Below are 25910 nucleotides of genomic sequence, written 5' to 3' on the forward strand. Positions count from 1 at the left end.
GAAAAAGAACATGGAAGAAAATTGTCAATCTTTTAAAACCTTTAATAATGTACATGTTCTCTAAGGCTGGCCCTCTTACCCCCTCAGCTCTTTCTGACTCAAGGTTCTCAACCCAGATCCCACATTATGTCAGAAGGGGCCATCAGGCAGGGCACTCATCAGCTGCAGCTGGGGGAAAATTAATCCCGGTTACTGCAGTGGGCACAGGCTGGAGGTCAGCCGCCAGGTCCAAGGCAGAGCTGCTGATGGGTGTGTTACAGTCAGGTTACCTGGAGATAGGATTTTCTCAGTCTTCCGAGTGGCCAGGTAGGCCCTGGTTAGGACACAGCCCCCTGGCCAGAGTCCTCTGACCAGGAGCAGCTGGCAGGAGTTCTAGGTCCCTTCCAAGTTGTCCTTGTGTGCTAGAAAAATATTTTCCCTATGTGTCATGTCATGGGAAGCACTGAAAAGCACTCAATTGAGATGAAAGGACTTCAGCCACAGGCTTTTCTGCCAGAAAACCACTTCTACTTGCTCAGAGCTGGGGGCAGGGGGCTGAAAGGCAGTGCTTCTCCACATGCACCCATCCACCCGTCCGTCCGTCCGTCCATCCATTCATCCATCCATCCACCCATTCACTTGCCAAATATTTATTGCACGCTCACCAGGCACCATGCTGGATGCCAGAGATAAAGTGGTGAACAAGACACCCTTAGAGGGTGAATTTGGGAGACTAAGGCCCAGGGAGTGCAGGTTCCGCACAGATACAGCATTTAATGGTTATACCAGATCTGAAATGGCTCCTACCCTCCTAAAGCTGCCCAATGGACATGGGCAACATTTGGGGAAAGGATACTGGGTAGAAATGTGGCGAAAAGGATGGTGGGCAGGCAGATCTAGCCTCCCCTGTGCCAAAGGTCAGTGGACAATGGAAATGGTCTGGTCAGCCACAGCAAAGACTGGGAAGAGGGGCCCAGGGAAGGACGCATGGTGCGTGTGGAGCACCGTGCCCGAGGCTGGATCGTAGAATAGCAGCTCCTGGGCCTGCAAGTCCAGCAGCACGCCCAGCTGTGCCGGGCAGCGCAGCAGCCCCAGGGGCTCATGCTGCCCGTCGTGTGAGAAGCAGAACTCTTGGTCGTAGCGGGAGAAAACCCAGGAGTAGGCATTGTGGCCCAGACGAGAGTCACTGCCAGAACCCTTACGGGGCAGCTGGCCTAAGGCCACGCCCACCTTGTAGGCACAACTGTTCTGCACATTTACCATCCACGCGTGCAGCCCAGACTGGAAGGAGGTGGCGGCCAGGGCATTGGGCCAGTGGTCAAAGCGCTCTGGGCCATCTGCACAGGCCTTGGACTTCTTGGCGTTGAAGGTCAGAGTCCTTCCATCATCTGACAGTTGCAGGAAGGGGCTGACAGTCCTCTCATCGATGCGCACATCCTCTGTGCCTGCCAGAAAGAATCTCAGAGTTGCCCAAGGTCCACCACCCTCAGCCCTACCCTGGTCCTGCCAGGGAGTGAAAGGCTTCCTTATCACTCCCTGGCAGTGTGACCTCAGGCAAGCCATTTACTCTCTCTGAGCCTCCGTTTCCTCATCTGTAAAATGGGGATCAAAATAGAACTTACCACAGGATAGATGTAAGGATCAAATGAGATGACACATGGAAAGTACCCAGCAACAATATGTGCTCAATAAATTGTGGTCATAACAGTAGTTATTACTCTTTGTAAACTCTGATAGAAAGAAGGCCCAGAGAAACAAATTGCCCAAGGTCACACATGAAGTTGGTGGCAGGGACAAAATAAGACCCAGCATGTTGTTTCTACATCTAGCATCTAGCACTGATCATACTGTGTTCCAGTTGGGCAAATCTGCAGCCTCCAGATCAGACTTGTCTTGGGGACACCGTGCCCCTGGAAGCCGGGAAGCATCAGGTATGCAGTTTCCAACAACTAACTCCATGGGACTGCCGGCAAATCAGGTAATATTTGACACCCGACTCTAGAGAATTCTAGTGTGTACTAGCATTTTAAGGAGAACGGGGAACGGGGAACCTCCCCACTGGGAGGTGGGGAGGGTTAAAATTGAGAAAAATGTCAGTTCACTAGTTAACCTAAGTCTGTGAATTGTGCAACTCCCACAACTGGGAGAATGGAAACTTCTCTCTAGCTTGCGGGGAGCCTGCTTTGAGAACCCCCGCACTCAGTGGGAATTTGTGGAGGCAGGAGACCGTGTCGCGTTCACCTCTGTGGCCCCAGCATGCAGCACAAGGTCAGGTCCACAGTCAGCCTGGTCAATGTGAAGTGAGACGAATCCAGGAAGCTCAGTTCTCGCTCCCAGTTGGCCATCAATTATATCTTCTTAAAGAGAAACCAGGTTTCCAAGAAATAACACTGAGCTGTCTCAGTAGGGCAGGGCATGAGGAGGACGTAGTTTACCAGAACAAGATTTATCCTAGACCTAGACCCAACTACAGAGCAGGTCGGTCTGCAAACGGGAAGCGCCTGGCCCAGGTGCCCCGGGCCTTTCCAGAACCTTGGCTGCATTGACAAACCTGCACCCAGTATCACTGGTTGTCTAAGCTACCATCCCGAATGCACCGGTCCCCAGTGTTGGCCACAGCAAACCACAGACAGACAGACAGACGCCCAGTTGCTCCAACAGGTGCTGGGCTCGAGCTTCTCACCTGAGAGGGAGCCGAGAGCTGCCGTTGCCCAGAGTTGGGTCAGAAGTGGGCTCCAAGCACACGTCTCATTAAAGTTTAACTTTTTCGACTCCTGGGGATCCAAAATGCCCTCTGCTTCCTCAGTCCTTGTAAGAAAGAAAACAGATTCAGAAAGGTTCTGGAAATGTATCTGGATCAAATGTATCTGATTGGGGTGCGGGGGATGAAGTGACAGAAAATCCTCTTCCCACAAGGGTGACACCAAGATTGGCAACCAGCCCCAGATAGGAGCTGCCTAAAGGGGGCTGGGGCCAAAGGGAAGGTGGACATTCCCCCTGTGCACCCTCCACTCCCACAAGCCTTAATTATGCAAGGCAGATGATTGACAGGGTGGTAACTACTTGGCGCCAGTGTCATAACTTGGAGTCATTCTGCTCTGTGGACGAAGCTGCTCGTCCAAGGATCTGGTACTGGGCAGAGCCGGGGTTAGGACTTGGGCCCCTTGGACCTCTGTGTGGCAGTCTTCCCCCTCCACCTTCCTGGCCAGAGAAAGTTTCACCTCCCTCCAAAACCAACTGCAGCCGTAATGCTGCCCTCGGTTTGATTAGCTGGTACAGCCAACTCCTCTGCTCTTAAAATGCCAACACCCCTGTGGGGTCACACAGGAAGGGACTATCAGTTATTTCCCCAATCATAAATTATTCACAGCACTTTGCTCCCAATAACTACCTCTCCTCCGCTCATGGCCGGGGACTGGGTTTGGTTGGAGCAGGAATTTGGGAACAAGGAGAATTGCCACTTATTAAGCAGCCAGGCTCTGGGCTTGCTCCTTTCTATACTGAATCTCACGTCGTCTTTGGTATAACCTGGGAGGTACTTGTTACCCACCGGACAGGCGAGAACAGAGAAGACACTCAGCTAAAATGGGTAGCTGATTCAAGTCCTACCTGCAGGCACCGTTCAACATAATCCTTTCCTTGACCAGAAGTGAAGTCTCAAAGGGTATAGAGCAAAGTAGAGATTCACCAAGAGCTTTGCAGCCTTTTGAGCTGGGTTCTGAGAAAGAACTTCCCACTGCCTCTAATCCTGAGGATGGCTCTGAGATCAGGCAGCAGTTCCGAGAGTATACACTCTCTGCCCCAAATCTCCCAGCTCTGCCCATTAATGAAGGAGAGGGGTGGGTGGGGCATGTCTCATGGATGCCTGCTCTTTGCAAGAATGTCACTGACTATCCTGGCTTGGGAAGAACGAGGTGAGCAGAGCCCTAGAAAAGCTGAGAGCAGGCTCTAGTAACAAAGGCTCTTTGTGGTCAGGACAACAGAGGGCCTGATGCCTCTTCTCAAAGCAGTGAGGCTGGGTCTTCAGGGACCCCTAGCCGTCAGGTGGGGAGGAAAGAGGACCAGTGTCTGCATTGCAAAGCCATCATCCCAGGGCAAATCTGAGGACAATTATAGTCACCAGAATCTAGAAAATCAGCTGGTCCATGTGCCTTCTGGTACAGAAGAGAAAATTCGTGGTAGTGAATTGGGGTTCGGACACAGCAGGGCCCTGGCTGGGATGAGAAGGCCTGGTCTGTGCAGCAGGACCTGTTGCCATCACAGGCTGCAGCTGAACCCAGCTGGGGATGTGGATACAAAATTAGATCCAAAAAAGGCATTTCTCAGACAAGTGAGTCCCAGCTAAAGGTGCATGACAACTTTTGAACACAGTGCTTTGAGAGTCCACACCCTCAGTCTAAAGACACAAGGAACGGCAAATAAATCTTGACTTCTACCAATGGGGTTGTCAGTAGTATTTTTTTTTCTAAATATATTTTTATTTATTTCAGAGAGGAAGGTAGAGGGAGAGAGAGAGAGAAATATCAATGATGAGAGAGACTCCTGCACACCCCCTACTGGGGATCAAGCCTATAACCTGGCATATTCCCTTGACTAGAATCGAACCTGGGACCCCCTCAGTCCTCAGGCCGACACTCTATCCATTGAGCCAAACTGGCTAGGGCTGTCAGTAGTATTTTGTTTAAGCAATTCTCAAACAACTCTGTGTGTATTATAGGACCAAACAAATGAATGACTATATTTCTGTTGTTGGGCGCCAAGGTTCTCATTGTGAAAAAAGAAAGATATGAATGTAGAATGGGAGAAATCAAAGGAAAAATGCTGTTGTGTTCCCTTGGAATTAGAGTTTGTAATACAAACTCGTGAATAAAAAGACCACTCTCACTTCCCAGCTCTGTCTGCTGTCTACTGAGAAGGCCTGGAAGCAATGATGCATCGGCAGCAATGCACATCTACTGCCCAGATCTCAGTTTTTAAATACCACTCCCCAACTACAAGGAACCAAGAGTCCCTGGAGAAACAGCTGGTTCCAGGCCTGAGGCAGGAAAAGAACAAGGTGATCCCAGGACATTGTGTTGTGCTGGAACACAAGAAAGTACTTAAAGAATGATGGGGCCAGCCGGCGTGTCTCAGTAGTTGTATCCACCTATAAACCAGGAGGTCATGATTCGATTCCCGGTCAGGGCACATGCCCGGGTTGTGGGCTCGGTCCACAGTGTGGGGCATGCAGTAGGCAGCTGATCAATGGTTCTCTCTTATCATTGATGTTTCTATTTCTCTCTTCCTCTCCGAAATCAATAAAAATATATTTATTTTTTAAAAAAAAGAATAATGGGGACTTGTCAAAGGATCCAGGATCCAGCCCCAAGGAACTAAAACTGGCCAAATCTAGGACAGTTTGAAGATCAAAATTAGTAATAGTAGAAGTAGTATCAGATTATAATGTACTGAATAAAAAAAAGAATTCACAAGTCTATATTTACATTAAATAAATGAATGAACAAACAAGCAAATAAATAAGTGAATAATTCAGGAATTTAGCATCAATGCAGACAAAAATTATGGGATAAAGTTTGAAGGTAAAGAGGCTATTTATACAAAATGCACCTCCTCACATTGCTTATTCATTACAAAAGTAAAGATATAACTTTATAATGAAGAAACCTGGTAGGCACCATTTCATCCATGTGATCAAAATTGATATCCCTGATAATGGGACAAAATGACATCATGTGCCCTCTGATTTGACAGAATGAGAACACATCACTTATGAGATATTCTTGCCAAAAATGCATAACCTGAACCCAATCATGAGGTAACATCAGATGAACTCAAATTGAGGAATGTTCTACAAAACAACTGTCCTAGACTCATTAAAAATGTTTTTCTTTTTTTAAAAACGAAGGAACAATTCTAGATTAAAAGAGAACAGATGGACCAGGAAAAAAAAAACAAACAACAACAACAAACAAAAAGAAACCACTAAACACTGTTAAGAACTTTTTTGGTACAATTGGCTGTAGATTTGGATACAGACTGTACTAATATATTAGATTATAGTATTATACAACATTAAATTTCTGAACTTGATAATTATACTGTGGTTATGTAAGAGAATGTCTTTGTTCTTAGGAGATAAATGTTGAAGACACACTGGCTGGGCTATAATTTTTTTTAAAAAGATACTATGCTAGTACAGAGGAGCAATCATCTTGATAGACAGGAAAAAAGAGACAGTGAGAAAGAGCAAACATGGCAAAATGTTAACACAACTAGTATTTCTAGGCAAAGGTCATTATAATACTTTTTCTAACTTTTCTGAGTTAAAAGTATTCAAAACAAAAAATTTAAAGATCAAACTTTTTTTCAAAAATCACATCAACTTGATATTGCAGACAGACTGACTGTGGTTAGAGGAAGATGATAAAGATAGAGAAAAAAGAGAAGCCTAGCAGAAATGTGGGAAGATTATAGGAGGAAAAAAGTAGGAACAAGCCAAATACACATTAAAAGGAGACAGAAACCTGGCTGGTATTGCTCAGTGGTTGAGTGTCAACCTATGAACCAGGAGGTTACAGTTTGATTCCCAGTCTCGACCCCAGTGTGGGGCATGCAGGAGGCAGCTGATCAATGATTCTCTCTCATCATTGACATTTCTATCTCTCCATCTCTTTCCCTCTCTCTGAAAATATACTTAATAAAAATGTATATTTTAAAAAAATAAAAGGAGACAGTAAGATGAATGTGATGCATCCATACTGTGGAATACTTCACAGACTTTCCAAAAAGATTCCAAATTAGCCTGATAAATTATAGAACAGCAAGTATAAAAATGACCCCATCTGTATTTAAAAAAATATTTTTTAAGGAGGCAAAAATTCTCCTACGATTATACATAGGAAAGTCCCAAAGACATACAACTAACCGTTAAAACTGATCACCTCTAGAGAATGGGGTTGGGAAGAGATGACTCATTTTTAATTTGAATAGTTTTATATTGGTGGACTTTTTTTCTTTCTTCATACATATGTATTGCCATTGAAACTTAAATACAAAAATAGATAAGAAGGGCTGTGCTCCTCAAGTACAGCTCTGAAATCCTGCACAGATTAAGAATTTAATTTCTTTGCCTGGCAATGTACATCCTCTTAGCCACTTCCTCAGATTCTTGGTTCTCAGCCTTTTGGGACCTAGGTAGAGCCTGGTGAAATTCTTTTCACATTGCATAATTAAAATGCAAATTTGAGGAGACAGTCCTGAGACAGGTGTCAGGTGTGGGCCCCAGTCCCAGCTCTGGGGCTTGGGCAAGTCCCTTCCCCTCTCTGAGCCTCAGCATTCACATCTGTAGATGGGCTGGTAAAACCCTCCAACAGGGTGGCTGTACAGTTTTTAATGGGATAAGGTTAGACTGTGGCAAGCCCCTGGTTAATAAGTAATTATTTCACTCCCTTACACATGGGTCCAAAGCAGTTCTCCAAGCGAGGAGCAGGAAGGCCCCGTCCATCGAGCCGGGCTCCAGAGAAGCCACTCACAGCTGCACACCCTGGGCTTCCCCCAGGAGCAGCGGAGCCTGAATGCAGTGAACTATTCAGAGGCCCGAAGGCCATGGTTTCCATGACAGCCCAAGCAAATCAGGGACCAGACTCACCTCTCAAAAATCTCCTGCTCCTTCTGCTGTGAGAAAAGAAAACAGAATCAGGCTTGGCACCAGAAACCCAGCAGGCAGTCAAGATCTGAATAGATTCAACTGACGAGGAGGGCTCCATGGGGACGGAGACTCTAGGATAAAAAATTCTACTCCTTCTTTAAGACAAAGCACAAAACTGCATGGGTTCCTCGCATTCCTCCCCACTCCCCACTCGGAATGACTCACTCTGCCCCCTGTGCCCCATGGTGTCCTCAGTTTCCTTCACCTACACTTCAGGACAAGTACATATTTATACAATATTTCGTCCCCCGTCAAGACTGTCAGCAACTAGATGGCTGGGACCCTTTCTGAATCTTCCATTGTGACTGTCCCGGCGTTTGGGACAGAACGTGCTCTGTCCATGGAAGCTGTGTGACTGAATGAATGCACAATCTAGGGCAGTCATGGAAACTGTCCTACTTGAACTGCAGTGGTACAGATAGCTCAGTTGTTCTACATTCTCGTTCCTCTGCTTGGCATATTTATTCAGATGTCACAATGTCCCTTAAAACTGCGGATATCTGGATGTCTATTTAAAATACCAGTACTTTGAAAGGATAGGTACCAAAATATTAATCATAGTAATTTTTAGATGGTAGGATTAAAGATGAGCTGTATATTTTCATATTGGACTCCTTGTCAATTCTTCAGGTATGGAGTTATCTCTCCACCTCCCCACTTCCTTTAACATAGTTGCAGCTCTTATCTTTCAGGCATCAGCTTCTAAGTCACTTTATCCAGGAGGCCTTCCCTGAGCCCCTCGAGTCTGGCTTGTGGGGTCTCTAGCTCCCAGGAATGTCATCTACCACAGCATACCCTAATTATCAGTTTCTGTATTTGTCGCGTCCATAAGGCTGTGAGTCACTGACAGCTGTATACTGCAACTCCACTCCACAGCACAATGCTTAGCACATAGTAGGCACTCAATGAATATCTGCTCACTATTCAAAGAATAGTTACCAGGTGCAAAAAAAAAAAAAAATCTCTCATCATTGATGTTTCTATCTCTCCCTCTCTGAAATCAATAAAAATATATTTCTAAAAATCTATATAATTTTATTCCCCTGACTCATCCCTGCTTCAAATTATCATTATCCACCCACCTCCAACTAATAAACATTCTCAACGTTTTCAGACTTTTTGGAGAGACTGGCCAATGGGTCATGCCCTCACCCCTGCTTGACTTACAATCAGCTGGAGGTCATCGGTATGGGTGAGCATGTCCACCAGGCTGGTGCGGATGGTGTCGAGCTTCTGCAAAGCCTCAGCCCAGTGCACTCGCTGCGTCAGGATGCTCTGGTGGGCCCGCTCCTCTTCGCCATGCACCCGTTCCAGCAACCGCTGCTCCTCAGTCTCACATAGACTCCTCACCAGACCCAGCCGCTGGATGACCAGTTCCCGCGCTGCACTGGCCATGCTCTAGCAAGGGTTAAAAAATGAAGAGTCAGATCCTGGCAAAGCCCCAGTCAAGATTAGGAGGGTTTCTCCCTAGCTGGTTTGGCTAGTGTGTCAGCCTGTGGACTGAAGGGTCCTGGGTTCAATTCCGGTCAAGGGCACATGCCCAGGTTTCAGGCTCGATCCCCAGTAGAGGGCGTGCAGGAGGCAGCTGATTCTCTCTCATCATGGATGTTTCTATCTTTCTCTTCCTCTCCCTTCATCTCTGAAATCAATAAAAATATATATTATAAAAAAAATATTACGAGGGTTTGGGCACAGCCCAAAGGAGTGCCAAAATTGATCAGCAATATCTGCCATGGGCACTGTAGTGGCAGTAACAGTACTTAAGCCAGCCCAGCCCTAAGAGTTCCCAACTATGGTTTAGGGTAAAGAAATGTGAAATCCAGACATCCAGGCTATATCTCGCAGAACCAGGTTCCCAGAATGGAAGAGATGGGCAGGGCCTAGAGATCAACTGGAGTCACCTGCTTATTTCACAGATGGGAATACCAAGGCCAAGGGACCAAGGTCAGAGGTCACAGAATTACAGAACAGAAGGGCCTACAAAGTCATCCCCATCAACAGGATCTGTACCAACAGTGGTCCGGTTGATATTTTTGACCATGTCTGAGTACAAAAACCTTATTATTTCCTAATTGTCCATTCCAACTGCTTCCATGGTAGAATTCTTTTCTGCCACACAGGAGGCCTGAAATCAGTTCTCAGCCAATAAAGTTAATGTGTGTCTCCTAGCAACTAGCACAGTGTCTGCCACATAGGAGGCACTCAAATATTTACTGAATGACTGATGGGAAATTTTTTCCCAACTTAGTCAAAAATCTCTTGATAGCACTCACATGCTAAGTCAGTGACAGAGCTGGGACTAGAACCCAGTTCTCTTGACTTTCAGTCCAACACTATCCCCCTACACCACTGCCATCTGGGAATCAGTCCTACCCAAAGGTATCTGTTGCATAAAGTGAGAGGAGGACAGTATCCTTCATGCCAAGGTCAGAGATAGCCAACGGCTTCCGTGTGTCCTGCCCCTGAAGACCTGCTTTGTACAGTGCGGATGACAATTATCCCTGTTTAACAGAAAAAACTGAGACCCATAATTTGCCCAATGGGGAAAAGGGAGTAGCTAAGTGTACAGTCCAGTGAATCTGGGAGTTCAGATTCCACTTCAGTGTTCTCGTAAAGCAATGTGACATAGGGGTTGAGAAATTAGGTTTTGAAGACAGTTCCAAAGTTTAAATCTTGGCTGTTCCACTTATTATATGGGGAACTTTAATCACGTTACTTATCATCCCTATGCCTCAGTTTTCTAATCTGTCAGCTGAGGATGATACCTCATAAGGCTGTTGTGAGGATTAAATGAGTTAATACAGGTAAAACAAATAGAACAAAGCTGGCGCATGAGTGCTCAGTAACAACAGCAATTGCTCTTCCCTTTTCCCACTTTGATGCCCACCGTGCCCTGAGTCTCTGCAGCTGTGTTTATACTGTGTGATCAGGATCAAGAACAGACCCTGACCCAAGAGACATCAGATACGCCCTGAGTAGAAGATGGCAATCAATTCCAACACCCTTCTTGAGTCATTCCCTGAAATGAATAGCACAGGAAAAAAGCTTCCCTTTCTGAAGATATGACAGAGTAAACGAAAAACCCTCCTAGAACACAGAAATGCTGGAAAAATAACCCAAAGCATCCTTTTAAAAGTGAAGCTGCGTTGGCAGCTAATTAAAGGAAATAACTTGGAGTCCCAAAGTAGAAAGGAAACAGGAAACCAGTGTAATCAGGAGCTGAGGACTCAGTTGCCTTGGGTTGGGCTTGTGATTTGCTTTAGAATTTTATACTCATCTAAACCATCATGCAAGGGCATACAAGGTCACTATAAAGTGATAAAGGAATGGTTTACCAAGAATATATAACCAATCTAAATATATATATACATTTCATAAATAGCACCAACATAAAAAGAATAGTTGACAGAATCATAAAGAAAACTAGACAAGTCCACAGCATGATATGAAAATGTAAATAAATGCCTTTTGTCAGTAATCAATAAATCTGACAGATAAAAAATTAGTTAAGTAGAAAGAAGATTTGATCCAATTAATAAGCTTAATTAGTAGACACATATAAAACCCTATATATTTTTTCAAGTGAATATGAAATGCTCACCTAAATTGATAATGTTTTAGGGCATGAAGCAAGTCCCAACAAACTTCAAACAATTGATGTCATACAGATTACAATGCAGTTAAGTTAGAAATTAAAATGATGATAATTTAAAGAATAAAACCATATACTTGGATATTTAAAAACCTATTTCTAATAACTCATAGTGAAAGAACAAATCATCGTGGAAATTTAAAAATACTTGTAACTGAATGCAAGTACAACATCAAGTTTGTGGGATGTACCTGTATCAACACCTAAAAGGTACTATATGGTTTAAATGTTCACCTTGAGAAATAAGAAAAACAAAAATGACAGACTGTTCAACTCAGTAAGTTAAAAAAACAAAGTATGTAAAAAAGCAAATTAAAAGAAAAAAATTATAGCCTGGCCGGTATGGCTCAGAGGTTGACCATTGACCTATGAACCAGGAGGTCATGGTTTGATTCCTGGTCAGGGCACATGCTTCGGTTGTGGGCTCAATCCCCAGTGGGGGACATTTTTCTCACCATTGATGTTTCTATCTCTCTCTCCCTATCTGCTCTGAAATCAATAAAAATATATTTTAAAATAAATAAATAAATACCAGTAAATAGAAAAATTATAAAGATAGAAGGATATAATATTTTTATTTTTTATATATTTGTATTGATTTCAAAAAGGAAGGGAGAGGGAGAGAGAGACAGACACATCAATGATGAGAGATAATCATTGATCAGCTGTTTCCTGCACACCCGCTACTGAGGATTGAGCCAGAAATCTGGGCATGTGCCTTGACTGGGAATCGAACACTGACCCCCTTGGTTTATAGGTCGACCCTCAACCACTGAGCCATGCCAGCTGGGCGATATAATATTTTTTTAAAAGATATAAAAGAGAGAATTAAAATACTCAAAGTTGGTTCTTTGAAGACTAACGTGATAGACAAACGTGTGACAAGTTTATCAATATTAACAACAATTTTATGCATTTAAATTCAACAACAGAGAAAGTGGATAATTTTTCCAGAAAGAATTTACTAAAATCAAAGAAAAAGAAAACAGAACAGGAAAAATCCTATCATTATGATGGAAAATGAATCAGTAGTTAAAAATCTACCAACAAAATACCACCAGGCCCTGATAGTTTTACAGAGGATGTCACCAAACATTCAAGGCACAGATAATTCCAATCTTCTACGAACTCCTCCAGTGAAAATAGAGTTCTGTTCCACAACCCATTGAATAAGGATTATATAATCTCAATAACAAAATCTGATAAGGACTATACAAGAAATGAAACTCATAGGCTAGTCTCACTCCTGAGCATAGATGCAAAAATGCTTTTTAGAAAGCTATACTAAGGGATCCTTATGATGGAACTATTCTGTACCTCAATTGTGGTGGAAGTCAAACAAATCTATACATATGATACAACTGCATAGAATTAAAGTCACACACAGAAATGAATTGGGGTAAAACTGGTAAAATCTGAAAGGTTGAGCTGTATTAATGTCAATTTCCAGGTTATGATAGTCTACCATAGTTAGGAAAGATGTTAACATTGTATGTGAATCTATAGTGATCTCAAAATTAAAAGTTAAAAAATATATATATTATGACCAAGTTAAGTTGGTTTTCCCCAGGAATTCAAGGATGGCTTAGCATTAGAAATTCTATTAATGTGTTACCATATAAACAGATGATGGAGAACAAAACATATCTATAAACTGACAAATGGCATCCTTGAGAGCCTACTGGAAAGGTGATAAGTAATGGAAAATAGAAGCAATCAGAAGAGAACTTCCACAAGGTCTGCCCATCACCTAACCATCCACCTGCACCTGTGCTCACTCCGCCTTCTCTGTTTCTGTGGATGAATTGCCCATGCTTTTACTTACAACCAACCTTTCCACTTGTTTACTAGATCCCACCCCCCTTTGCTGTACCCAATTTTCCTCTTTCTCCTGCATCATTAATTTTCCCCTTTCTACTGGAAAATTCCCATCAGCATACACACATAAAGTAACTTCTCCCATCTTAAAAAGAAAATAAACAAAAAACTGCCTTGATCTCTTATCTCTCTCCAGTATCATCCAATTTGTCAGCTCTCTTCTACAGCATAGCTAAAGAGTTACCTGTGTTAACTATCCCAAATTACTCTCTGAAACCCACTCCAATCAGGCTTTCACCCTACCACTCTACAAAATTCCTCTTGTCAGGATCTTCAATACTGTGCATGTTACTAAATCCAATGGTCCATTCTCATGTACTACTATGGGGGAATAAGAGGCAGGAAGAAATTCATAGCCCCTGCCCTTGAAAAGCATACTTGAGAGATGTAGGTGTGGCAATGAGTCACAAGGATCAGCAGTGTGATGCAGCAGAAGGAGCACTGGCTGCAGAGTCAGAAGATCCAGGTCATAGAACTGACTCTGGCAGGAGGATGTGGGACCTTGGTCAAGTCAATTAACCACCTGTAAACAGGGAGGTTACTGCCACCTACTGCATAGGACTATGATAAAGAATATTCAGAAATCCCCGAAAGATGGCGACCGGCTGGAAGGTAGGGAGAGAGTGTGAGTGAGGAACCCATAGAGGAGAGTGTAGACGTGTGTGGTGTGTGTGTGTGTGTGAGCTAGGGTCAGTTAGATTCTGCACGTCTTCCAAGGGGCTCCCTAACTGGGCAGTCCTAGACGGCGCAGCCCCGCGCACAAAGCGGACACTTCTCAGCGGCTGGTGCGGACGCGGAGACCACGCCATCTTGGGAAACAGAGCTGCCTGAGACACGGATCCTGGCTTCTGACACAAACCAGGACCCTGCAGCCACTGGGGACAGAGAACTGCTATCACAGCTTCAGACCAACAAACAAGAATCCAGACTTCTCAGCAGAATTCCGTGAGTCAAAGAGCCTACCCCACTCCCAGCAGGCGTGCGAGCGCCATAGTAACTGATAGACCCGCCCCTCCCCCAAGCTGCTGAGCGCTCACAGGCGCGGAGAGCACCATAGTAACTGATAGACCCGCCCCTCCCCCAAGCTGCTGAACGCTCACAGGCGCGCCTAGAGCACAGTAACTGATAGACCCGCCCCTCGCCCAAGCTGCTGAGCTTTGCGCAGGGACGCGCTCCCCACCAGGGAATTTGGCGCGGCACGGGACAGAAGCAGCTCCCCCGTCGGGGAAATCTGTCAGTGCGCACAGAGGGCTCCCCTTCGGGGAATTTGGCTTGCGGGTCACAGCTCCCCCTTCTGGGGATCTTAGGGCGTGCACAGAAGGGCTTCCCTTCAGGGAAGTTGGCGCGCAGGACGGACTCCGCCCCCCTTCCGGGACTTTGGGAGAGTGCACCACAGAATCAGCTCACCTTCAGGATTTTAAGAATGTGCGCTCTAGCCGGTTTGGCTCAGTAGAGAGAGCACACACAGGACGCAGCTCCACTTCAGGGAATTTGGCACGCCGGACACAGCTGCCGGGGATCCCTGACTCACAGCGCATTCACACTAAGAGCCAGCGACCCCAATTGTTGGTGCATGCACACACAGGGACCCTGATTCTCAACGAGAAACCTCACAAGGCAACAGAGACTTTGACACTCGAGTCTTGGTGCAGACACAGGGAAACTCTGACTCCTGGCACATCCTAAGGATCTCATTTTCGGCGCATACCAACAGTGTGGTGCAGACAGGGCCCCTGATTCCAAGTGTGCACACGAGACCACACAGAACACTGGGGACACTGACCCTGAGCAAGTCTGGTTCCCACCAACCAAAGGCAGCCACACGTCCTAGTGTCAGAGCACTCCAGTGAAACTCGGGTGGAGCGAAGTCCCCACAGCACACGGCCCAGGTCCACACAAACGGAAACTTGAGCTTTCTGGTAATAGCCAGAATGGGGAAACGAAATATCTCACAGAGGAAAGAAAATGTGGAGTCGCCAAGAAAGGAAATTAGTGAAACTGAAGCTTGCAACATGACTGAAAAGGAGTTCAGAGTAATGGTCGTGGAATTTATACAACGGATGGATGAGAAAATCAACAACTTATGCAAGAATCAGGAAGAAATGAAGAGTGATATAGCTACAATCAAAAACACCATGGAAAGTTTCAACAGTAGACTACAAGAAGCAGAGGACCGAATTAGTGAGTTAGAAGATCAGGTACAGAAACAAGCTCAAGCTGAACAGCAATTGGAGAAAAAAATTAAAAAGCAGGAGGAAAGCCTAAGGGAGCTTCGGGACAACATGAAACGAAGTAACATGCGTATAATAGGGCTGCCAGAAGGACAAGAAGAGCAGCAGGGTTTAGAAAATCTATTTGAAGAAATAATGACAGAAAACTTCCCGGATATGGGAAAGATAAAAGTTACGCAAGTAAAGAGAGTCCCAAGCAGGATCAACCCCAAAAGACCCACACCAAGACATGTCATAATTTCAATGGCAAATATAAATGATAAAGAGAGAATCCTAAAGGCGGCAAGAGAGAGACAGAGAGTTACCTACAAAGGAACACCCATCAGATTGTCAAATGATTACTCATCAGAAACACAACAAGCTAGAAGTGAATGGAAGGAGGTATACAAAGTGTTGCAAAGCAAAGGACTGAATCCAAGAATACTATATCCAGCAAGACTATCAATCAAAATTGAAGGGGAAATCAGGAGCTTTGCAGACAAAAAAAGCCTCAGGGAGTTTATCACCACCAAACCAGCAATGCAAGAATTGCTAAAGGGAATACTGTAAAAAGAAGAAATAAACAGGTGAGAAGGAATACAGACACAAAAATAGATATGACTGCAAACAAATACCTTTCAGTAATAACTTTAAATGTAAACGGACTAAATGCTCCAATCAAAAGACATCGAGTAGCTGAATGGATAAAAAAACACGACCCATGTATATGCTGTCTACAAGAGACCCACCTCAGAACAAGAGACTCACACAGATTGAAAGTGAAGGGATGGAAAAATATCTTTCAGGCAAACGGAAATGAAAAAAAAGCAGGAGTAGCAATACTTATATCTGACAAAATAGACCTCAAAGTAAATGCCATAACAAGAGATAAGGAAGGCCACTTCATAATACTAAAGGGAGAAATCCAACAAGAAGAAATAATTCTGGTAAACATATACGCTCCCAATATAGGAGCACCCAAATACATAAAAAAACTCCTGGAGGATATCAAGGGAGAGATTAATAGCAATACAATCATAGTAGGAGACTTTAATACCCCACTATCACCACTGGACAAATCCTCTAAACAAAAAATCAGCAAAGAAACAGCAATCTTAAATGACTCACTAGACCAGATGGAATTAATTGACATCTTCAGAACATTTCACCCCAAAGCCACAGAATATACATTCTTCTCAAGTGCACATGGGTCATTTTCAAAGATAGACCATATGCTGGGTCACAGGCAAAATCTCTTCAAATTCAAGAAGATAGAAATTATATCAAGCATCTTCTCAGATCACAGTGGCATAAAACTGGAAATCAACTACAATAAATACAATCCAAAGAAATCAAACACATGGAGACTAAACAGCATGCTATTAAACAAGGACTGGGTCACCAGAGAGATCAAGGAAGAAATAAAAAACATCATGGCAACAAATGACAATGAAAACACAACAATCCAAAATCTATGGGACACAGCGAAAGCAGTCTTGAGAGGGAAGTTCATAGCTCTACAAGCCTATTGCAAAAAACAAGAAACAATGGTAACAAATTACTTAACCCTACAACTCAAAGAGCTAGAAAAAGCGCAGCAAGAAAAGCCCAGTGTAACCAGAAGGAAGGAAATAACAAAGATCAGAGCGGAGATAAATGACATAGAGACCAAAGAAACAATACATAAGATCAACAAAACCAAGAGCTGGTTCTTTGAAAGGATAAACAAGATTGATGGACCTCTAGCCAGGCTCACCAAGAAGCAAAGAGAGAGGACCCAAATAAACAAAATCAGAAATGAAAGAGGTGAAATAACAACAGACCCTGCTGAGATACAAAGGATTGTTACAAAATACTACGAACAACTCTATTCCAACAAACTGGACAACCTGGAGGAAATGGACATATTCCTAGAAAAATATAACCTTCCAAAAATCAATCAAGAAGAATCTAAACAGCTCAATAGGCCAATAACTATGGATGAAATTGAAGCAGTCATCAAAAAGCTTCCGGCAAACAAAAGCCCGGGGCCTGATGGCTTCACAGGAGAGTTTTACCAAACATTCAAGGAAGAACTAAAACCTATCCTCCTCAGACTATTCCAAAAAATTCAAGTGGAAGGAACACTTCCAAGCTCCTTCTATGAAGCCAGCATCACCCTAATACCAAAACCAGATAAAGACAACACAATGAAAGAGAATTACAGACCAATATCCCTCATGAACATAGATGCCAAAATCCTCAACAAAATTCTAGCAAATCGGCTCCAGCAGTACATCAGAAAGATCATACACCATGACCAAGTAGGATTTATCCCAGGAATGCAAGGATGGTACAATATCCGCAAATCAATAAACGTGATACATCACATAAACAAATTGAAAGATAAAAATCACATAGTCATATCAATTGATGCAGAAAAAGCATTTGACAAAATCCAACACCCTTTCTTGATAAAAACTCTCAACAAGGTGGGAATAGATGGCTCATACCTCAACATAATAAAAGCTATATATGATAAACCCACAGCAAACATCATACTCAATGGACAAAAACTAAAAACATTTCCCCTAAGAACAGGAACAAGACAGGGATGCCCACTCTCACCACTCCTGTTTGACATAGTACTGGAAGTATTAGCCATTGCAATTAGACAAGAAGAAGAAATAAAAGGCATCCAAATTGGAAAAGAACAAGTAAAGCTGTCTTTATTTGCAGACGACATGATATTGTACATAAAAAATCCGAAAGACTCCGTCAAAAAACTAATAGACTTAATAAATGAATTCGGCAAAGTAGCAGGATACAAAATTAACGCCAAGAAATCTATGGCCTTTCTATACACCAATAGTGAACTTACAGACAAAGAGACTAAAAAGGCAATCCCATTTACCATCGCGCCAAAAAAATTAAGATACCTAGGAATAAACTTAACTAAGGAGGTAAAAGACCTATACACGGAAAACTACAGGACACTGAAAAAAGAGATAGAGGAAGACGTAAACAGATGGAAGAACATACCATGTTCATGGATTGGTAGAATCAACATCATGAAAATGTCCATACTACCCAAAGCAATCTATAGATTCAATGCACTCCCCATTAAAATACCAACGGCATATTTCACAGACCTTGAAAGAACTCTCCAAAAATTCATCTGGAATAAAAAAAGACCCCGAATAGCCACAGCAATCCTGAGAAAGAAGAATAAAGTAGGAGGGATCTCAATACCAGATTTCAAGCTGTATTACAAAGCCACTGTTCTCAAAACAGCCTGGTACTGGCACAAGAACAGACATATAGATCAATGGAACAGAATAGAGAATCCAGATATCGACCCAAACCACTATGCTCAATTAATATTTGACAAAGGAGGCATGAACATACAATGGAATAAAGACAGTCTCTTCAATAAATGGTGTTGGGAAAATTGGACAGATACATGCAAAAAAATGAAGCTTGATCACCAACTTACGCCATACACAAAAATAAACTCAAAATGGATACAGGACTTAAACATAAGACGGGAAACCATAAAAATACTAGAGCAATCCACAGGCAGCAAAATCTCAGACATATGCCAAAAGAAATTCTTCACTGACACTGCTCCTAGGGCAGTGGAAGCTAAAGAGAAAATTAACAAATGGGACTACATAAAAATAAAAAGCTTTTTCACAGCAAAAGAAACCATCAACAAAACAACAAGAAGGCCCACTACATGGGAGAACATATTTGCAAATGGCATCACTGATAAAGGTTTAATCTCCAACATCTACAGGCAGCTTATGCAACTTAATAAAAGGAAGATAAATGATCCAATAAAAAAATGGGCAACAGACCTAAATAGAATCTTTTCAAAAGAAGACAGAAGGAAGGCCAAGAGACACATGAAAACATGCTCAACGTCACTAATTATCCGAGAGATGCAAATCAAAACAACAATGCGGTACCATCTTACACCTGTCAGAATGGCTATCATCAACAAATCAACAAACGACAAGTGTTGGCGAGGATGCGGAGAAAAAGGAACCCTCGTGCACTGCTGGTGGGAATGCAGATTGGTGCAGCCACTGTGGAGAACAGTATGGAGTTTCCTCAAAAAACTGAAAATGGAACTCCCATTTGACCCAGTAATCCCACTCCTGGGAATATATCCGAAGAAACTAGAAACACCAATCAGAAAGGATATATGCACCCCTATGTTCATAGCAGCACAATTCACCATAGCTAAGATTTGGAAACAGCCTAGGTGCCCGTCAGCAGATGACTGGATCAGAAAACTGTGGTACATCTACACAATGGAATACTATGCTGCCATAAAAAAGAAGGAATTCTCATCATTTGCAGCAACCTGGATGGAATTGGAGAACATTATGTTAAGTGAAATAAGTCAGTCAATGAAAGAAAAATACCACATGATCTCACTCATTTATGGATAATAAAGAACATTATAAAATTGAACAAAAAGATAGATACAGAGACAGTAAAGCATCAAACAGACTGTCAAATTACAGGGGGAAGGTTAGGGAGAGATGGGGGAGATAAGAGATCAATCAAAGGACTTGTATGCATGCATATAAGCATAACCAATGGACGCAAAACTCTGGGGGGTGAGGGCATATATGGGAGTGGGGTGGGGGGGCAATGGCAAGATATGTACACATATAATACCTTAATAAAAAAAATTGGGAAAAAAAAAAATAAAAAATAAATGTCAATCGTGCTGCTTGAAAAAAAAAAAAAAAAAAAAAAAAGAATATTCAACACACAAGCCCCTAGGTTATTTGATCATTCTGGGGCTGCGCACAAAATAATTAGATGTTAGAAAAATGCTACCCTTCCTGATCCCTTACCCTGAAAACAGTCTTTCGCTAGTATGCAACTCTGCCCAGATGGTAAAACCAAGGCTCAGAGAGAGAAAAAACCATCCTTCATGGGCATCCAGCTTTGTGCTATAGCAGAATGAGTCAGTGAGGTCAGGAAGGGACCTAGACTGGGTCAAGCCCCTAAGGCTGGGGTCTGATTCTAGGAGAGGGCCCAGAGTAGAGGGGGAAAGGGAGGAATTACCTACCACTGCTCTCTGGTTCTTCCCTGGTAGGACCTCAGCCATGTACTTGGTGATGCCAGCACTCTGTAACTGCAGTCTCTCACACTGGTCCACAATCTTGTTCTGCAACACAAACAACACCCATGGCATCTTGATCCATTCATTCCATTCCATTGATTTTTTTCTTTTTACCCCTCCTCTGCCATCCACTCCCCTGGTTATATCCCAGATCTCATCATTATGGAAAGCTTATACCGCCTCCAAAATCTTCGTCTCAAATATCCCATCCCCTGCCTACCACTTCCCATCCTTCTAGATCATTAACTCTAGAATTTCCATTCCAACAATTTCTTCATCTCAGTTGGAGCTGCCAATACATTAGTCTTACCTCTTTTCACTGTCCATCACCTCTTATTGTGGACTTGCTTCTCTCTTTGTCCTGAAATCTCACCTGCCCATTATTATAATCATGTTCCTGCATACAATCTCCATCTCAACCTGGCACTACACATGCACTTGAGTAGAAGAACATGGCTTATTAAACAGCACCATCAGTCATCAACCTCATTACCCAGAAAAAATAAAAATAAAAAACCTGTAACCTCACATCGAATCCATCAATGAGTCCTACCAGCCCCATCTCCAAAGTCTCTCTCTCTTCCCTCTGGCCACTTCTGGTCACCTCTACTCCTGCCATTCTACCCAGATCACCATTATCTCTCACAGGAACCACTGTTAGAGCCTCCTAACTGGGCTCCCATTCTTAAACCCCCAAGTTAAACACTGCCACGTTTTATAAGGAAATCAGATCAGGTCACTCACTGTCCCTGCTCAAAACTCTCCAATGACTTTCCCATACACCCACAGTAAGATGAGATTAAGCTTCTTATCTTAGCCAACAAGGCCCTACCTTATGTGACTCTGTGTAATCTCCCCAATGTTACCTCTTACCACTCTCCACACTGGCCTTCTTTCTGTCACACAAACACACCAAATTTGTCCTGACCTCAGTGCCTTTGCACCTGTTGTTTCTTCTGTCTCTAGCTGTCTTCTCCCATATATCTCTGTGTCTCGCTCCCTGACATGTCACTTTTCCAGAAGCCTTCCCTGACGATCCACATCTCCATTCCCTTACTTTGCTTCCTTTTCTCCTTTGTACTATCCTTCTCTGACTGTATATTGTTTGTTTAACTTTTTTGTATCTTCCCCCCCCACCACCACCACTGGCCATATCTCCTTGGGCAAGTCCCAAGGTAATAGGCACCATAAGCACCATGACTTTGACTTATTTTCTATGCCTGACTGCCTAGAAGAGAGTTCCTAGAAGAGGAGGCCCTGAATAAATATTTGTTGAATGAATGAAACCCATTTCCTTGGCTACTGAAGTTCAGCAGGTTACAGCTTCTAAGCTGTGAGCATCACTCATGAGAGCAGGGGAGAGTTTTAGAAATGCAACTGTGGCCACAGAGAAGGATCTTGCCCAAGAGATATAGCCAGACCCCTGCTTTCCCTCTCCATTGCTCCACATAACAATGGGAACCCTTCCAAGCAGCAGCCCTTCCACTCCTTCCGCTAAGAGCATTGACTGCCTCAGTTCCATCTTCCAGAAGGGAACTCAGCTGCTAGTGCCTCTTCTAGGAAGCCCCTGGCAACCCCCTCCACACACACAAATCAGGAATTAGCATTACAGTTCACCAGACCAAATGCAAAGCTATAGAACTGAGTTGATTGGGAGGAAGCTGTGATCACCATACACCACAGGACTAAGGGAGCTGAGACTAGCTTCTGAAAAGCTACAGGGACAGGAACCCAGAAGGTACCTGAAAAGTTGTTTGAACTGGTGGTATTTTTGCCCAGTTCAGGAATAATCTTGCCCTGGAGTGAAATTTCTTTGCTGGCTGGAGGAATAGAAGAAAAATCTAACCAAAATTGGAGGGAGAAAGGGCAAGAAACCCCTCTCTCCAGGCAAAGAAAACGAATATACCTAGGGCCTCGGGAGGGTTCAGGGAAGGAGTCCCAGGCAAAGTATATTCCAAAACAAGCATCAGGCTGCCACCCTGCCCCAGCCTTCACCCTTTCCGCCACTCAAATTCAGGCCTGATGGCAACTTTTAAAAAAGGTTTTCATTCAATTCTCACTCCCATTAACGTCACTTCCTCCCTCCAACCACTGAAGCAAAGAGGTGGTTTCCTCTGGTCAATGATTGACTGCCCTAGTCCAGCCCTGGACAGCAGAAACCTGGGAGGATTTACTGTCCATTCTGGACCCCGGTCTCCTCATCTATAAAATGTGGGTAGGACCCCCACTTCAAAGGGGCTTGGTCTGGATGGAATCAGATGGTGAGTATTGAAGTGCTTTGAAACTTGCAAAGTGTCTATGCTTTATGGAAGTGTATTAAACTACACTCTCCGAGTTTATTTTCGGCATCACTATCATGGACAGTGGTGACAAGTAGGACCCGCTAGGAGCTTTCAGGTGTCACTGAATAACTGAATCCCCTCTGGCCTCAGCACCCTGTCCGGGGTGCTCGTTACAGTCCAGTCTGAGGAGGCAAGTCTCCAACCAGAGCCCGCAGCCTCACAGCTGGGCAGAACTCCAGGGAGAGGTTGGAAGAATCAAGCCTTTTAATCAAATGGCAAGGAAATCCCCAGGGGCCACACAGGTAGGCTGGAAGGAGGGAATAAGCCCCAGGGTGAGTTTGACTCCCCAATCTCAGCAGTGCAGGGAGGGGTGGTGACAGGAAGGTGGCCAGCCTGGAGCCAAGTGGAGGCTGGGGGTGGGGAGAAACCTAGGGGAAGGGTTCTAGCAGGAACCTCCTGATACCTGCCCGCCCCTTCCCTTCGCTCCGGTGAAACCAGCTTGACGTCAAGGCCAAACCTGAAAGGGGAGAAATCACCTCCCCAGGGAGCCTGAACGGTGGACGAGGGGAGGGGTTGTGCGCCCCGAGGTTGAGGAGTGAGGGGGGGGCTGGGTTTTATCACCGATCAGCCTGCACCTGGGCGGTGGGAGTTGGAGCAGCTGAGCCCTTTATCGCCCAAGGACAGGTCCGATCCCCAGCCTCTGCAACAGGGTTCCTATTACCTTATTTATGTCGCACAATAACTCCACTAAGTGCGCGCTATGATTGCCCCCAAGCTACAGATGGGGACACTGAGTCTCAGGGGGTTGAGATTCCCCAGGAGGACGCACGGGGGTGACATCCGTACTCAGGTATGCCCGACTCCGGGGCCACACCCTTTAACCGCCGCGTTCTCCAGCCGGGACCCCTGCGGAGCCTGCGCTCCCGGCCCAGCCCGGCCGGGGTCAGCCTGGCCCCGGGCGCTCGGGTCCCCGCCCGACCTCGCAGCGCGCCTCCCCCGGCCCGGCGCGCCCTCCCTCGGCGCCCCCGCCTTCCGGCTCCCACGCCCGCTCACCCGCAGCTCTTCGGCGCGCTCCTCCGCCGGGCGGATGCGGTGGCCCTGGCAGCGGCCGCCGAGCTCCGTGCAGGCGGCGCACACCGGCCGCCGCTCGGAGCAGCAGAACCACTTCAGAGCCTGGCCGTGCTCCGGGCAGAGAGGCCCCGGCTCCGGTCCCGGCCCGGGTCCTGGAACCGGGCCCGCGCTCTCCGCGGACATGGCCGAGAGACCGGCCGGCGCCCCGCGCTCCACCTGTCGCAGGTGGCTGCTGGGCGGGGCCTCCCTGACCCCGCCCCGTCCCAACGGGCGGCCACCGCGCTTCCTCCCGCCCAGCTCTCCCCGCTCCTTAGGCGCCTGCCCGCACCCTTGACCCGACCCGGGTCCAGATCCCACCCGCTTCAGCAGTCTCTCCCCCCACCCCCCCCCACCCCCGAATTAGGTCGCGTTATATGCGTGTTTGTTTTACAACAAACATGAAACACCAACTATTAAAGTAATTGTCGGAAACTTAATTGAGCAATTATAAGTGCCAGGCTTTTGCTAAGCGCTTTGTAAGTGTTCAATCGTGTAATACAACAGCCCTTTTTTTTTGAGAGGTAGCTTTAGACAGGTACTAGCTTAAAACTAGGTTCTGGTATCAGACTCGGCTCAAGTCCCATCGCCGCCCACTGGCTGAGTACCGCCAGGGCCTCGGCTCTAACATGGGGCTAAGGAGGGTACCTACTTCACAGACATGTGCTGAGGATCAGGTGAGTGAAAACACTTCCAACGGTATTTGGAGCACAGACAGAGGCTGCAACTGCTAAGCACCTGCTGTCAGTACCAGGGAAGCATGATGATCCCCATGTTTATGGAGGTTGAGTAACTTGCCAGGGGTCACAGTTACTAATTGGTAGCCGTGAGATTGGAACCCAGGCAGTTTGACTTATGGTTGACATGTTCAATAATTTTTATTGCATATTAAGATCCAACGAGGAACATCTTTGTTAGGCTGATTCCCCCAAAGTATTTATATCCAAATTTTCTTAATTTGAAAACTGGTATTTTTTTTTAGAAATATATTTTATTGATATTTTACAGAGAGAAAGGGAGAGGGATAGAGAGCTAGAAACATCGATGAGAGAGAAACATCGATCAGCTGCCTCATGCACACCCACTCCTGGGAATGTGCCTGCAACCAAGATACATGCCCTTGACTGGAATCGAACCTGGGACACTTCAGTCCGCAGGCCGACACTCTATCCACTGAGCCAAACCAGTTAGGGCTGAAAACTAGTATTGGAAAAAAGAAATCAATGCATGTTTATTGAAGAAAATAGGCTGCAAATAAGCATGTGGATGAAGAACCCATCCCCACGGACCTGAGCTGTCTTGTGGCTTTCTTCTTAGGATCTGATAAATCATTCTAAGCCCAAATGGAACCCTCTGTGGGGGCTCCAGTCCAGTCCTTCTGGGCACACAAAAAGAGCACTGCTCCCCAACCCCCAAACTTCATTTTAGGAGGTCTTGGCAGAGGGCTGGGGAGAGAACTCAGCCAACAGGAGAAGGAGCCAGGCCTTGGGTGCCAGAGGACATTCTCAGTTCATCAGAACTGGACACTGAGAGCAAAATCGGAAAGAGAAACATCACTACATCCTGCGGCATGTTGGCACCTACCTCTACTCTGAGGCACCTCTAGCAGCTACTACACAAATGGAAGAGAACCCTTGCTTCTTGCAGCCCCTGGGGGTAAGGCAGCTACCAGCTCCAGAGCTATGCCTCTTACGGGACCTTGGTCAGATTATTCAATCCAGCGTGCCTAGTTTCCCCATTGCTAAAATGGGGGTGAGAATAGGCTCTATCTCTGAGGGCTGCTTTCAGAGTTAAATGAGATCATGTCTGCAAAGAACTGTTAGCTGGGGTCTATGGCATACACTTAGGGGCTAATAAACGTTTTATGGAGGTGTGGGAATCAATAAATATACTTGTGCCCTGGCCAGGTAGCTCAGTTGGTTAGAGCCGTGGTCGGCAAACTGCGGCTCGCGAGCCACATGCGGCTCTT

The 25910-nt window shown here is 45.0% G+C and overlaps 1 protein-coding gene across 2 annotated transcripts; it reads right to left on the reverse strand.

Moving 5' to 3' along the window:
* BSPRY (B-box and SPRY domain containing) lies at nucleotides 1–24117 on the reverse strand. 2 transcript variants are annotated; one of them, XM_079790638.1, is made up of 6 exons: nucleotides 23888–24117; nucleotides 20499–20597; nucleotides 8855–9085; nucleotides 7628–7650; nucleotides 2663–2787; nucleotides 1–1424 (listed from the first exon to the last, which is right to left on the reverse strand). In XM_079790638.1, the coding sequence occupies exons 1-6, from the start codon at nucleotides 24086–24088 to the stop codon at nucleotides 898–900; spliced, it is 1206 nt and encodes a 401-aa protein (XP_079646764.1). In that variant the 5' UTR covers nucleotides 24089–24117; the 3' UTR covers nucleotides 1–897. The 2 variants fall into 2 exon arrangements, with proteins under 2 accessions (XP_079646764.1, XP_079646763.1); XM_079790637.1 differs by having other exon boundaries at nucleotides 2–1424; nucleotides 7628–7653.
* Nucleotides 24118–25910: the final 1793 nt, after the last annotated feature.

Source organism: Cnephaeus nilssonii (assembly GCF_951640355.1).
Source record: "Cnephaeus nilssonii genome assembly, chromosome: 14".
Classification (NCBI taxonomy): domain Eukaryota; kingdom Metazoa; phylum Chordata; class Mammalia; order Chiroptera; family Vespertilionidae; genus Cnephaeus; species Cnephaeus nilssonii.